Here is a 14,620-nt window from a genome sequence, read left to right as displayed (position 1 = left end):
TTAACACCCCCTAGTTGGTTAGTAAGCTTCACACCTGGTGTGAATATATCCTAAGCCCATACGTTGGTGGTGTCGATATATCCTTAACCTTTCTGAAACAGGTAACTTAAAGAGGTAATACTTAGTCATGTTGGCACCTGACGCGCGAAATGTCCTCGGCTCTGGAACTCGTTGCATTGTAATCCAGCCGACAGTTTGCCATTCCTTATTAGTCTTGTCGACGGCCTAGCAGAATCAACACTCTACAGCTTGTGTGATATTCGAAATGCCACTCTGCGAGCTCTGCAGATCAATTTCTTTGGAGCGTCTCCCTGCGCTCCCTTCTTCCTACTGGAGCGGGAACGGGTCGTGGAAGTATATCCATGCCTTCTATTCTGGCAAACAGAACAACGAACCAATAGACCCTGTCGGAAGGCCATATCATTCCAGTGTAGAAAATATACGAAACTCTGCGGAACAATGCGATCTCTGCAATTTGATTCTGCGTGCAGTGGGCAAAGTAATTACGGAACTCCATGGCGGCACGGAAGAGAAAATGGTCCGACACAACAGCCGACCGGGTCGTCTGACATTTGAGTTGTCCCTTACAAGGAGACGAGACGGCGGTGATGGATTCTGGGTGTTCTCAAAGAGTGAAGACTCACAAATAATCTATCTTGTGGCTGCTATCGGGGTTTGCGTTCGAGACGGTACGCCGAATTATATTCACAACTAGGACCTCTCACTAATGTGGTCAGACGATCCTCTCAGGTGCATATTTATTGGCCGCCCCGTAGAGAGAGACTCCGGGAGTAGCAGAAGCTTAGACAGAGCCGTAAAATGGGCGAAGCAGTGCGATGAACATCCTGAGTGTAGCATTAGAACGACACCACTTCCATTTCGTATACTCGAACTAGGAGACCACAATGAAGCCATAAAGCTTCGCGAGACTGATGGTGAGTCAGGCCACTACATCACGCTCAGCCATTGTTGGGGCAAGTCAAAGCAATTCATGACCACTCGCGCGGCAATGGCTACACATCTATTAAATATCAACTTCAACGCACTACCGAAGACCTTTCAAGATGCAGTCACGATAGCTCGAGCTCACCGGGTGAGATACATCTGGATTGATAGCCTTTGTATCTGTCAAGATGACGGCGAAGACTGGCAGAGAGAATCCGCAAAAATGGCGTCTGTCTACTCTAATTCGTATCTCAACATTGCAGCCACATTTGCGAAGGACAGCACTGGGGGCTGCTTTGCTGTCCGGCCACCTAGACGGCATGTCAGTATCGATTACACCTCACCGAAGGGGGAAAGTGGAGAGCTCCTAGCTTTTCTACTTCCCTTACGAGAAGAGGGATTTGGTGGTTATCTGAGCCTGGAAAACGAACCCTTGACAGAGCGAGCGTGGGCATTGCAAGAACGCGTCTTATCTCGTCGAATACTTCACTATGGAACACACCAGATGTACTTTGAATGCAATCGCGGCTTTCTTGGCGAGAACGGCCTCCAATTACCGTATCGATTCAACGCCCTTAGTGGCACCACAGAAGAGCATCCGGAAACTATTTCCCAGAGCCACAAAGTTAAATCAGCACTAGGCCAGTGGAATAATCTTGTCCAGGCTTACGGAGAACGCAAACTGACAAACCCCTCCGATAAGCTCCCCGCGCTGTCTGGTCTTGCTCGGATTATTGGAGAGCGACTCCAGGATAGCTATGTGGCTGGCCTGTGGCGTAATCATCTCGTTGAAGGCCTGTTGTGGGAAAGTCTTCACTATTCCCCACTCCTCAACGATAAATATCGCGCGCCCTCGTGGTCTTGGGCGTCTTTTGGTGGATCTGTGGGTATTATGGACACCTCTGTTAAATTAGAGTCCATGGCGAAGATACTGGACTGCCATATTCAGTTAAAAGGATTGAATCCATATGGGGAAGTGACGAGTGGTTATATCAGACTCCAAGCGCCCCTTGTCCGTCTCTTTATCGTTGAGCAAGATGCGAGTGAGTTCGCAGGTGTGCCATATGAGAGGAACCCGAGATTGCATACGGAGAGTGGAGATGCAAGAGGAGAGTACTCGCGGCTTGACTATTTTCACTTTGGGAAAGCAACACCTAATGATAGTCTGGCATTGGTGGCTAGCTTGAAGGATACAAAGCTTTTCGCCCTTGTTCTTGCGAAAGTCAGTAAATGGGAGGGAAATAATGCTTTCGATTATCGCTGCTTGATTGTGTCTGCTGTCGAGGGTGGAAGTCCAGAAATGAGGCGGCTAGGCTTCATTGATTTGGATGAGAAGAGCCTTGGGAATGGTGTTCTTGGTTCCTCTGAGCAACCAATCATTACGCTATTGTGAGTATTCCAAGTGCACAACCGTAGACTGATAGGGGCTGCGGATGTACCTTATCTATTTGATCTTTAATCCACGGATGAATGAATGAATAAGGCGTATTAGTACGACGGAGAACTACAGAGAAAATCCCACGATTTATGTCACATAGCTTACTTCTTTCACTTCAGCAAACACAATCCAAATGGTCCCGTGAGTGAGTTAAGGTGCATGGTTTTGGTGTCCGAATGACGGCTGCCGTCTAGTATGTAGATTGATCCGTCTCTACCTAAGCAGCCAATTTGAGATCATCTGCAGCACCGAGGTCCTCTAGGTGCATCTTAGATAAGTCTAGTCCACGAAGCTTTCTTCTCCCTAGAAGAGAGTTCGATTATCGCAAAATTAAGCACTATTTTCTAGGAGTATTACGAATATATTTATATTTTCCTATCTAGATTTAACTCTCTTGCTATTATCTAGTAACATTCGTCTACTTCCCTAAGATGTCTAGTCTAGGACCTATAGAGTGTTTAAGAAGGGTTTCAACTCTATCTAGGGGCTTAAAAAGCTGTGTTATACTCTTATAGTACGCTTCTTGTAATCTATTATAAAGTTTTAGCATAAGTACCTTGTTACAGCTAGCACTTACAGCTGCACTTTTACTAACACACTAGTTATAGTAGTAATGAACATGTTAGCAGTTTAGCTGCCCTTAAGGCAGGGTTAACATTAGGTAATAGAGTTTTCTTAAGCACCTACTTCTATAGGTACTAGAGAATTCCTAGGCACCTAAGAATTACTAGGTACTAGACAGAGTAGGCACTAGGACTCTTTCTAAGTACCTAACTATTACTAGGTACTAGATAGAGTAGGTACTAGACTATTTAAGGGCACCTCCTTATAAGAACCCTACATAATAGAATAGTAGGAATAGTAAGAATAGTAATAGAGTTTGCTATTCTAACTATTCCCTTTAGCATAACACCTCTATATAAGTAGATAGTTAGTTCTTAGATAGGAGCTCTATGCTTAACTTAATATAGTATTTGTTATATAAAAGCCTTTGTATCTAATCCCCTACCTCCTCTATTAAGTAAACTAACATAATAAAACCTCTATAAGTCTTATAGTTTAAGACCTAGCGTTATAATACCCTACTAGACTTAGAATTTAATTTATAGAGACTAATTAATAGTTAGTTTTAGAAATAACTCCTAACTAGCTAATTAACCTACTTAATATTCTATTATGTTATCTATATAATAAGAAAGCCCTAAGATTATAAAATAAAAGACAACTAGTAACTTATACTTTATAAACTTAAATTATATAATGCTAATCTAATGTAGAAGTATGTCTTTAAACTAAAATAGAGAAGATTTCCTACCTATCCCTATATGTATAAAGGTATTAACATAACTAGGTAGAGTCTATAATAGTAAGATAAAGAAAGTATACCTATTATAAAGTAGAGATTTAAATTAGAAGGTTTTGTATATAATAGCAAGATAATAAATAGGGCTATTACTAGGTCTATAGTACCTATTAAGCACTATAAAACTAATAGGCTTATATTAGTCATTATATATTAAATGTATATATAAGCTAAAAAATAAAGATATACTACTTATAAGACTCTTGTGTTATAGCCCTTAGGGAAACTATAGACTATGTAGGGTTCTAATATTAGAACATAGTATCTAGTGTTGGAAACTAGACAGCGTCTAACCTTGTTAGGTTAAACAACTAAGCTGAGCGCTAGAGCATTAGGGGCGCTAGACCCAATTAGGCCTAGGGATAAGCTAGGTGCATAACCTAGGAATGTAGGAGCTAAGTAGCTCCTATGCCCTATAGTCTTAAGAGTAGGGGACGTTATAGGATTAGCTAGCTCTAGAGACCTCTAGTCCTTAGACCTAATTACATTATAAGACCTATGTAATAGATAACAACGATATGTTAGATATTTGTTATCTATAATATCCTAGATATCCTTTAGTACAACGCTACTATATAAGTAGATAGTTAGTTCTTAGATAGGAGCTTCGTGCTCAACTTAATATAGTATTTGTTATATACTATAATGTGTTTTATAAAAGTCTTTGTGTCTAATCCTCTACCTCCTCTGTTAAGTAAACCAACGTAACAAAACCTCTATAAGTCTTATAGTTTAAGACCTAGCGTTACACTTTAAGCACCACTTCTATAAGGTACTAGCTTATACACAAAACAACATGTCTATTATTAGTTTAAAGGGGAAGACCCCCACTACGCTAACTTTGTCTTAGAGGTTTAAACCTAAGAATAAGGAGATGCCTAATGCACTTACAATATTAGAACTTAGGGAGGCCTTGTATGTTAAGCTCCCTAACACCTATTCTAGCAATTAAAAGGAACTTAAAGTGTTCCTACTATAGGTTGAACTATACTAGCACTTTAATAATAACAAGTTTCCTACATAAGAAAGCTATGCCCTATAGACTTTGTCCTACCTTTAAGGAGAGGCCCTTTAATAGATTAAACCCTTCCTTAAGGACTACTTCTAATACAAAAGTACTAACGGAAGCATAGCAGCTACCTAAACTATGTTTAGTAGCTAGAAAGGATTCTATAAGGAGATCTAACGTATGTTTAGAGACATTAATGAGATCAAAACTATAGAAGACCACCTGTTTGCGCTTAAACAGACTAGTAGCGCCCTTACGTACTCTATAGAATTCTAGAGATATAGCAATTAGATAGGTTAGGACGCTACTACACTTATTAGCTACTACTAACGTAGACTAAAGAGCTAGATACAAATGGAACTTGCCTGTTTAGAACAACAACCAATAGACATAGTAGCGCTAATTAAACACATAGTTTAAATCAACAATCGACTTTATAAGTTCTAGAAGGAACAACAGACCTATAACAAACCTAAGAAAAGCTACCCCTACTAAGGGAACAAAGGTAGACGACAGGATTAACACTTATAAGACAACTGTTAGTTAGACCTAATGGAACTTAATGCTACGTTTAAGCCTAGACAGCCCTATAACCTAAAAAAGGATAGACAGTTTAAGGAACAACTTTGTTTTAATTATAACAAACTAGGCTATATAGCTAGGGACTACAAGCAACCTAAGAAGGGAAATGGTAGACGTTAGCCTAGTAAACAACTTAACGCCACCTAGAAGGGACAGTTAAACACTACGTTTATAAACAAACCTAATTAGGGAATTAATAGCAATAGTACCCTAGAAGGCAAGAATTCTAGCGAAGAGGAATATAAACCCTACGAAAGAGAACTTACTAAGGACTAGAAGCTTAGGTTAAAAGAGTTTAAAGAAGATGCAAAGAAGATTGCATTTAGGGAGAACCTACTAGGAGTAGTAGACATCTATAGACAAAGTATGCTCTAAGGAGGGACCCCTTAAGCAATTCCTATGCTGCCACCCCTAATTAGATAGCAGGGCACCCTATAAGACTAGGAAATTACAGTCTACGCAATGAGGTGTTGCCCTAGGTATCTATAGAGGTAGGAGCTATAAGGAGTAAACTACACCTTAAGTAAAGCCACTATGTAGTTAAAATATAAGCTTATAGAATATAATGCGCAAGACAAGTAGTAGAAGAACGCTAAGGGACCTAAACCCTAGGAGCTGTGAGCAGACTAAGCTGTTATAGACTACAAACTTATAGATAGGGACATAGAAAGACTATGTAAGGCTATAAAAGACTCTAAGCTTATAGATAAGACAAAGGAAGAAACATAGGAATAGAAATGAACAACAATAGACATAACAAGGACTAATTACCCCTAGCACCTATATATATATTAGGAACACTATAGTGTTAATAACTATAAAAGCCACCTATAGAAGAAAACCTAGTATTAACTATTTCCCTAACACTTACCTTAGGTCTACTTTAAAGACATAGAATAAGTTTACGCCCTTAGACAAAGCTAGTCTAAAGGGGAATTACCTTTAAAGAAAGAACAATTATATATAGATTACTTACACCTACTAGATAAAGCAGCAGAGTAGGGAGGAGGAACATCTACTAAAGTAATGTAGATGTGGGAAAACTACCTACACCTACTAAACGGGAGACCTAAATAGGAAGGGTTATCCTCACTAGGGTTATTAAGCAATAATAAGTTAAAAAACTAGGAGTCCTTAACAGTAGGCTACTAACAAGCAATAAGAATAGGCCTAGTATAAAACAACTATGTGCTATAGAAGGCAGCATATAGCTATATATAGTTACTAAGATACAACAACAACACCTTTAAGCAATGATTGACTTAGGAGCAATAGGCAACTTTATAACAAAGAAAGTAGTAGACATGTAAGGTTTTAAGGAGCTAAGATCTTTACTAAGCTAGATCTACACAGAGCGTATAACCTAATCTAGATAGCTAACGGTAAGGAGTAGAAAACAGCATTCTACACTTACTATAGCTTATTTAAATATTAAGTTATGCCCTTTAGGCTAACTAACGCCCCTATATCTATACAACACTTAATAAATAATGCTTTACATAAGTATCTAGACATATTTACCATTGTTTACTTAGACAATATACTAGTATACTTAGCAAACAAGGACGAACACACTAGGCATGTCTAACTTGTCCTCTAGAAGCTGAAGGAATACAACCTACTGTTAAAGCTAGAGAAATGTGAGTTCCATAAAAGCAAAGTTGAATTCTTAGGCTACATTATCGGAACGCACGGCATCAAGATGGACTAGGCAAAGGTCACAGCAGTGTTGGAATGGCCAACACCAACCACGGTCAAGGAAGTGCAAGCCTTTTTGGGCTTCGCTAACTTCTACCGTCGGTTCATTGCGGGATATTCCAAGGTAGCCCAACCGCTCACGGAGCTCACTAGGAAGGACCTCGCGTTCAAATGGACAGACAAGGCAGAAACTGCCTTCTAGGAACTTAAGACGAAGTTCACGGAGGCACCCATCCTTGCGACATTTGACCCTGCAAAGAAGATCGTCCTTAAGACAGACGCTTCTGATTTCGCGATTAGAGCATGTCTGAATCAGCCAGACGAGAACGGTAAGTTTAAACCTATCGCGTACTACTCTAGGAAACTGTCACCCGCGGAGCTCAACTATGACATCTACGACAAGGAGCTACTGGCTATTGTCGTTGCCTTTAAGCAGTAGCGCGTATATCTTGAGGGATCCACCCACACTGTGTAAGTGTAGACGGATCACAAGAACCTCATATACTTCACCACGACCAAGGTTTTAAACTGTAGACAAGTCCGCTAGGCAGAAACCCTCGCAGCCTACAACTTCACGATAACCTATCGCAAGGGCTCTGAGAATGCAAGAGCAGACGCTCTTAGTAGGCGGACCGACTACATCGGCCCGAAGGAAGAAAGACCTAGAGCAATATTAAAGAAAACAGACGCAGGAATACAGTACAACGAGTTACTAGCGACGATCTCCATCGTCGAAGACACAGAACTCGAGGCAAGACTTAAGAAATCTTATGCGACAGACGAATGCGTAAAGAGAGTCTTGACCAAAGTCGAAGGCGACTTCGCCATCGACGAACAAGGATTGATCCGTTACAAAGGATTAGTGTATGTCCTAAGTTAAATGAGACGCCCGCTAGTGCAAGAACAACACTCGTTGCCAGCACACGGTCATTAGGGAGTAACACGAACCTTCGAACGAATCACTAGACACTACTACTTCCTAGGTATGAGGAAGCAGGTAGAAACAGTGGTAAGAGAGTGCGACATTTACAGCAAGTCAAAATCTAATAGGCACTTACCTTACGGACAACTCAAGTTAACACTAGTACCAAAAGGAGCGTGGAAATCAATAGCTTTAGACTTCATCGTCAAGCTACCACCCTCTAAAGACCCGTTAACAGGAGTAGAATACGACTCTATCCTCGTTATAACGGAAAGACTTACGAAGTATGGGAAATTCGTACCATATCTAGAAGCCAGCGACGCTGAGGCGCTCGCGTATACCTTCATTCGAGTCATATTAGCCGATCACGGGATGCTAGAAGAAATTATCTCGGACAGAGACAAGCTCTTCACTTCGAAATTCTAGAAATCGTTAATAGCCCTGCTAGGAACAAATCACAAGCTATCAACAGCTTTCCACCCCTAGACAGACGGCTAAACAGAAAGATTAAATCAAACCCTTGAACAGTACCTACGAAGTTATGTCAATCATCAACAGGATAATTAGGTTTAGATTTTACCCATCGCACAGTTCGCATATAACAGCGCGATGGCGGAAGCAACGAAAGTTTCACCGTTCTTTGCTAATTACGGCTACTAGCTAGAAGCATATAGACAACTAAGACCGGACGAAGCACAAGCCGAACAAGCCCTAATCGTGGTGGAACAACTGAAATCGTTCTACGAACAACTTGCGACGGACATCCAATTCTTAAATGAACGATCCGCCGCATATGCAAACAGGAAGCGCAGTATGGAACCTGCCTTCGAGGAGGGGGATAAAGTATACCTACTCCGAAAACACATCAAAACGAAACGACTAAGCACGAAGTTGGACTTTAAGAAATTGGGACCATTCAAGATGTTAGAAAAAGTCAGCTTAGTTAATTACAAGCTACAGCTACCCAAGAACTCTAGACTCCACCTAGTGTTTCATGTCTCATTATTAGAACCAGCAAGAGGGAACGCCCCGATTGCAACCAACACCGAACTCCAACCTGAGAATGAGATCATCGAATATGAGGTTAAGGCGATCCTAGACAGAAGGTTAGTAGGACGCCGAGAAGAGTTTTTGATTAAATGGAAAGGTTACGAACCTACGGATAACTCGTGGGAGTTGAGGGGGAACCTCAGCTGCTTAGAGTTGCTAGCGGAGTTCCACCGTCGACACCCTAACGTTCGAAGAAACCAGGAGAAAGGGCCGACAAGTAGTCGTGCTTAGGGACGGCGCTCCTAGGGTTAGTTACAGAGGGACTAGCGAGGTGAGCATGGGCTTCGGCCTCGTGCCGCTCGCGTTCCTCTACCTCCTCTAGCTCGTCGAGGGTCTTTAGACCGCGGCGGAGCATCTTAGCACCACGGGTCTTAAGGAGATCCTGTTGCTGTTCGAGGCGGTTGAGACGAGCCATGGCTGTTGCCACAGCTTCGCGAGTCATGCGGGTTTCTAGACGAAGACGATCCTCTTCCTTCTGCAGCGACTGCTAGTCACTAGCGGAGGGCCTAGAAACGTCGCAGTTCCAGGAATTCGAGCGAACACATTCGTTACATCGTTTGGATGCAGCAGAAGCAAGGCAGCAGAGACCTCGCTTCTCGCAACGGGAACAGGAAGGCATTTCGACCCCTTCGCGGGTTATTCGGTCAGCAAGAAGTTTACGTTCTTTGATTTTAGTATGTTTGGAGGAAGACATGGTCGCAGCCTGACCTGCCCCATGGATAGTAGTGGGCATCACCCCACTTAAGTAGTTAGCAACTTTCTTAGTCAGCGAGTCCTAGGGACTAGGCCTCTTAGGGAGGGACCTAGTGTTACGGCTAGGGTTTTCGGCAGCACTATCGCCGACACCCCGAGTATAGTAGTAATAAGGATGTTAGCGATTTGACCGCCCTTAGGGCAGGGTCAGTTATCAGGCACCTAAGGAGTGTCCGGCACCAGGGTTTACAGGTACCGGAAGACAGTCAGGCACCTAAGGATTAGGAGGTACCGGATGGACAGGTACCAGAAGAATCACAGGTACCGGAAAGAGAATAGCCCACGTGATGGAATAGCAGGAATAGCAAGAATAGCAAAGGAGTTTGCTATTCCAACTATTCCCTTTAGCACGACGCCACTATATAAGTAGATAGTTAGTTCTTAGATAGGAGCCTCGTGCTCAACTCAATATAGTATTTGTTATATACTGTAACGTGTTTTACGAAAGCCTTGTGTCTGATCCCCTGCCTCCTCTGTTAAGTAAACCAACGCAACGAAACCTCTATGAGTCTTATAGTTTAAGACCTAGCGTTACACAGTGGCACTAGCGGTGGCACTAGTGTTAGCACTAGAAGTATGTATAGTTGTAATAATCTAAATTAGTATTAGCACGTTGTAATAATCTAAATTAGGGTTAGTACATCATAACAATCCTAATTAGGTATTACGCCTCGCTTAAATGTAGAAATAATCCTAATTAGGTTTAGTAGTAGTACACGTGCTACTGCTACTGCTACTGCCTACCTAATTAAGCAACAAGACTTACGCTTCTGCCACCTAACCCTTACCCTATGTAACGGCCATTAAGCCCTAATTCTTAGGTGCTATATAGGGTAGGGCTAGCGCCCCCTTAATTCCTATATAGGTAGTAGTTGTTATAATCACAGTTAGGGGTTAGGTCTTATAACCCCCTTAAGTTGTAGGTTGCTATAGCCACCCCCTATTATTATAGCACGTTACGCCTAACTTTACCTTCTATGCTTCCTTCTACTTTCCTTATATAACCTTATACTAAGCGCCTAACCTTCTAGGTTCTTAGCCTTCTTTAGATACTTTTCTAAGGCTTATTCTAGCTTACCTCCTATTATAAAACCCTACACCTCCTTCTAATACTAACCTTAGAAACATCCTAGGTTAGTATTAGAAGGAGGTGTAGATTAAGGCTATGAACTCGCTAAGCTCCTTAGCTAAATTGCCCTTATAGACCTTTAGGTCCTTAACCTTCTTAAACGATTGTATAGGTAGGATAGGGGCTACTTCCTCTAATACTATAGGAGTCGTTACCTAGTCTACCTCTCTTTAAGGGCTTTAACCTTCTTTGTTGCTGTCTTAGTATTGCCTTTTCTAGCAGCTCTTAGCCTAGATATAGGCTCGCCTTTCTATAAAGGCTCTTATGTCTTCTAGGTAGGCAGTGTAGTCCTTGCTATGCAATTAGCAGAATATCTAAAGAGCTTCTTCTATAGTAGCGAAGTAGGCCCTTTCCTTGTTAATCCTCTTCCTAAGGGCAGCTAGCTTAGAAGCTATACTACCTGCTTTATTTATAGCTACGTTGCTTATAGTAGGACCCTAGGCTATAGGGCTGGTTTCGATAACTTCTGCTGCTAGCGTAGCCCCTCTAGAGGTCGTGTAGGTAACCCTCTTTTCCTAGCTTGCTATCCTAATCTAGTAGGCTAAATATAGGTTAAGTTAATAGAATTGTAAAGCGTAAGCCTAGTGTCTTATAGGAGTCTAGGGAACTAGGTTAGGAGGCAGGAAGGGTATTGTATTTAGTAAGCATAATAGGTCTATGTAGATATAGCAACTATTAACTAGAGTCCTCTACTAAGGCTCTAGCCCCTAATATATCTTCCTATCCTATAAACCCTAATAACTAGGCTATACCTAAATAACAGCTCTACTATAGGGCTGCCTTTAGCATAGCACCTTACGTGCCATTACGTAAGGACTGCCTTATAAGATCCTAGTTTTATAGCTTTATATAATAAAGGGTGCATGCTCTTAACATGCCTCTATAAATTACTTGTAATATTCTATGTTAAAAGCTTTAGCTTTAGCCTATAATTACAGCTATCTTATATGTAGACAATCTTTATTGTTGTAGGGCTAGTGCTTAACAATGTTCTACTAAATACATTCTTTAAGAACAACAGTAACTAAGTATTTAGGAGTTGTAGTTGTATTTATACTAATAGTAGAGCTATTAACAGCGAAGACTCTAGAAAAAGGGGTAGTAGGCGCTATATATCCTCATCTTCGTTACTTAGAATCGCTAATAGCTTAGAGTTGCTCATTTTAGTAGAAATATTAAGTAATATAGTATCTATAGATCTATTTCTATAGATCTATCTATAAGGGCGGGGTAAAATCTTCGTAGCTTGGCATCTTAGCGCTAAGGACTCGAGGGCCTGAATACTATTCGAGATCTAGGCAAATACTCGCCGAATACTCCAAATATGGCCTGAATACTGCTCATCGCCGAATACTATTCGAAAACCACAAATACTCTTACTATTTTGGGGAACACTGCTATATATCAACAGGAAATTGAATCACCTTATCCCGAATATAATCCGCAAACCCCTTCCCAAACCCATCCAGCCGACTCGAGCTGCTCACCCCCCTCCCCAAGATCCCATATATCACAAAATGCACCGCCTGCATATTCGCAAACTCCACACGCTCTATGCAGAACGAGTCCTGCCAGTCTGTACCCATCAGTGCGCGCATGCGGTCGATGGTCATGTAGGACCGCAGCCATGGCCAGTATGCTTCGTCCGTGACGAAGATCCCGAAATTGAGGTTTCCCCCTTTGTCGCCGGAGCGGGCGAGCGCGACGTCCCCTAGACGGATATCTTTGGTGGGGCCATTGAATAGTTCCGTGTCTGGAGGGTCGTAGCTATCTCGAGGCTTGAGCGCCTCGTATTGCGGCGGGTTGCCGGTGTTGAAGGAGCGGATCGTGTTTTGGTCGTCGATGAGGTTGATTGTCTCGTTGAGGTCGGACTGTTTAGTCACCGCGGGATAGAAGGCGAGGAAAGGTCTTGGGACCGCAGTACGGGTATCTAGAGAGGCGTGAAAGCCTGTAAGGTTGACATTGGTCAGCTATTATTTCGTAAGATGGGGCGGAATCAGACATACCGGAAAAGTGCTTTAGGGATATATCTTTTATGGCCATCGCTACAGCTGCCACGGATTTCTCGGAGCGAGATGCGATGAAAATGCGGAGATAGGACGTACTCTCTGTTTGACAGGAGGGATTTGGACTCGGTACTCCGATTCTGAGGTGAAAATTGTGATCAGTAATAGGCATCGATGAATCGGGTTATGACATCTGTTACCTTTGGAACTCGAGAGTTTCGAGATCCGCTGCGATAGCCTTGGGAATAAAATGGCGCATCTGCTTTTCGAGCAGATCCCACTTCTTGGCTGTGGAATAGCCGGTCGCATTAAGAAGGATTTCAGCCTCATAACCCCCTTGGTAGAAGACTGCAAGCTTTGTAGTCGGGGGTGGTGGGGATCCTTGAACTCTGGACACACGCACCCTACAGCACCGTCAGTACTAATAGAGTCTAGGGGTTGCAATTACATACCGGTCTGTGCCAGCATCTTCGACGACTATGTCACCGATATAGGCACTAACGTCGCTATTGAGATAGACATTTCCCTGCAACTCATACAGAAGCTGGCAGCGAACGGTATCAACATTAACCATCCCCCCCGTATCCAGGTGCTTAGTGATAACGCAAGTTCCATCATCCGAGATCTCCGCAATGGGAAATCCAGGCGCAACAAGACTATCCAACGGGTACCTGTCGAAACCCGCAAAATTGCCTCCCGTGACATACGCCGAGCATTCAATGAGATGCCCTGCAATCAGCGCACCAGCAAGTCGAGTATAGTCGGTTTCGGCCCAGTCATACCAGAACCACGCTGCGGCGATGACGGGGCTGGCATCCGAAACACGCCCGCAGATTATGATATCTGCGCCTCGTCTTAGGCCATCTACAATCCCGCGCGCGCCTAGATATGCGTGTGCAGAGACCATCGGAGTTGGGCCTGCATTTTTAGCGTTGTTGAGAAAAGCAAACGTCAGATCCGAGGGAGCTGCTAAGGGATTGCCCGAATCTAGGTGCTGTAGTTCGTCCTTGGTGGTGGGCATATTGGGTCCAACACGGGGATATAAGTCATCGCCTGACAAATACGCGACACTAAGATTAAGATGCTTCTCAGCGACCTAATCAATTTGAAAAATCTGTGTTTAATCATCAAGTTTCTTTCGTAAGGGGGGGTTGTGAGGAGGTAGTTAACATACCAGAGCCTGCGTTTTCATAGCGAGTGCCTTGGGATCCAACGCTCCGCCGTTAATCACCACTCGGATTCCTTTCTTGGCAATCACATCTATTGTCAGTTGCAGGCCCTCCCAGGCAGTTTCTTCATACCCGGGATGCTTCCCAGCTCTCCAGGACTGCGCATTGTTGGCTAGGTTGACCTCTGTTTCTTCTTAGCTTCGGGAATATGGATTTATAAAAATCCATTAGGAAGGATTAAGCTAGTGGAAATACCTGCTAGGTAATCGCCTGTGATAAAGTCGACGTCTCCTAGGGTCGCTTGACGATGCATTTCATAAGCTGGGTCGCCTAGTATCACCTAGTTAGAGCCTATAGTATAGGACATGCGCTGCTCAAACTGACCATGATAACCAGAACAGTTTGCCACTCTCAACGGATGTGTTCCGATATTGCGTGGCATTTTCGTCAATTACAATTTATAGATTGTTACTTCTTTTGAATTCAACTAAGAATTATTGAGTGAGATATTAGGGAGTCGATGTGCTACAGTATATATGGTGGATTTATGGCGCCT

The 14,620-nt window shown here is 42.7% G+C and overlaps 2 protein-coding genes across 2 annotated transcripts; one reads left to right on the top strand and one right to left on the bottom strand.

Annotated features, from left to right (window-relative positions):
- Positions 1-119: 119 nt before the first annotated feature.
- Positions 120-2,669, top strand: VE01_07735 (uncharacterized protein). The gene is made up of 2 exons (XM_018277168.2): positions 120-689; positions 738-2,669. Exons 1-2 carry the CDS (start codon positions 266-268, stop codon positions 2,336-2,338), a joined length of 2,025 nt encoding a protein of 674 aa, XP_018128114.2. The 5' UTR covers positions 120-265; the 3' UTR covers positions 2,339-2,669.
- Positions 2,670-9,188: 6,519 nt separating this feature from the next.
- Positions 9,189-14,506, bottom strand: VE01_07734 (uncharacterized protein; the record flags this gene model as incomplete). Its single annotated transcript, XM_018277167.1, has 8 exons — positions 9,189-9,491; positions 12,314-12,837; positions 12,896-13,035; positions 13,096-13,299; positions 13,348-13,991; positions 14,070-14,248; positions 14,320-14,394; positions 14,449-14,506. 8 exons carry the CDS (start codon positions 14,504-14,506, stop codon positions 9,189-9,191), a joined length of 2,127 nt encoding a protein of 708 aa, XP_018128113.1.
- Between the last annotated feature and the right edge of the window lie 114 nt (positions 14,507-14,620).

The sequence above is a fragment of the Pseudogymnoascus verrucosus genome (assembly GCF_001662655.1).
Source record: "Pseudogymnoascus verrucosus strain UAMH 10579 unplaced genomic scaffold scaffold_39, whole genome shotgun sequence".
Lineage (NCBI taxonomy): Eukaryota > Fungi > Ascomycota > Leotiomycetes > Thelebolales > Thelebolaceae > Pseudogymnoascus > Pseudogymnoascus verrucosus.
This window is presented reverse-complemented; position numbering and strand designations above follow the sequence as displayed.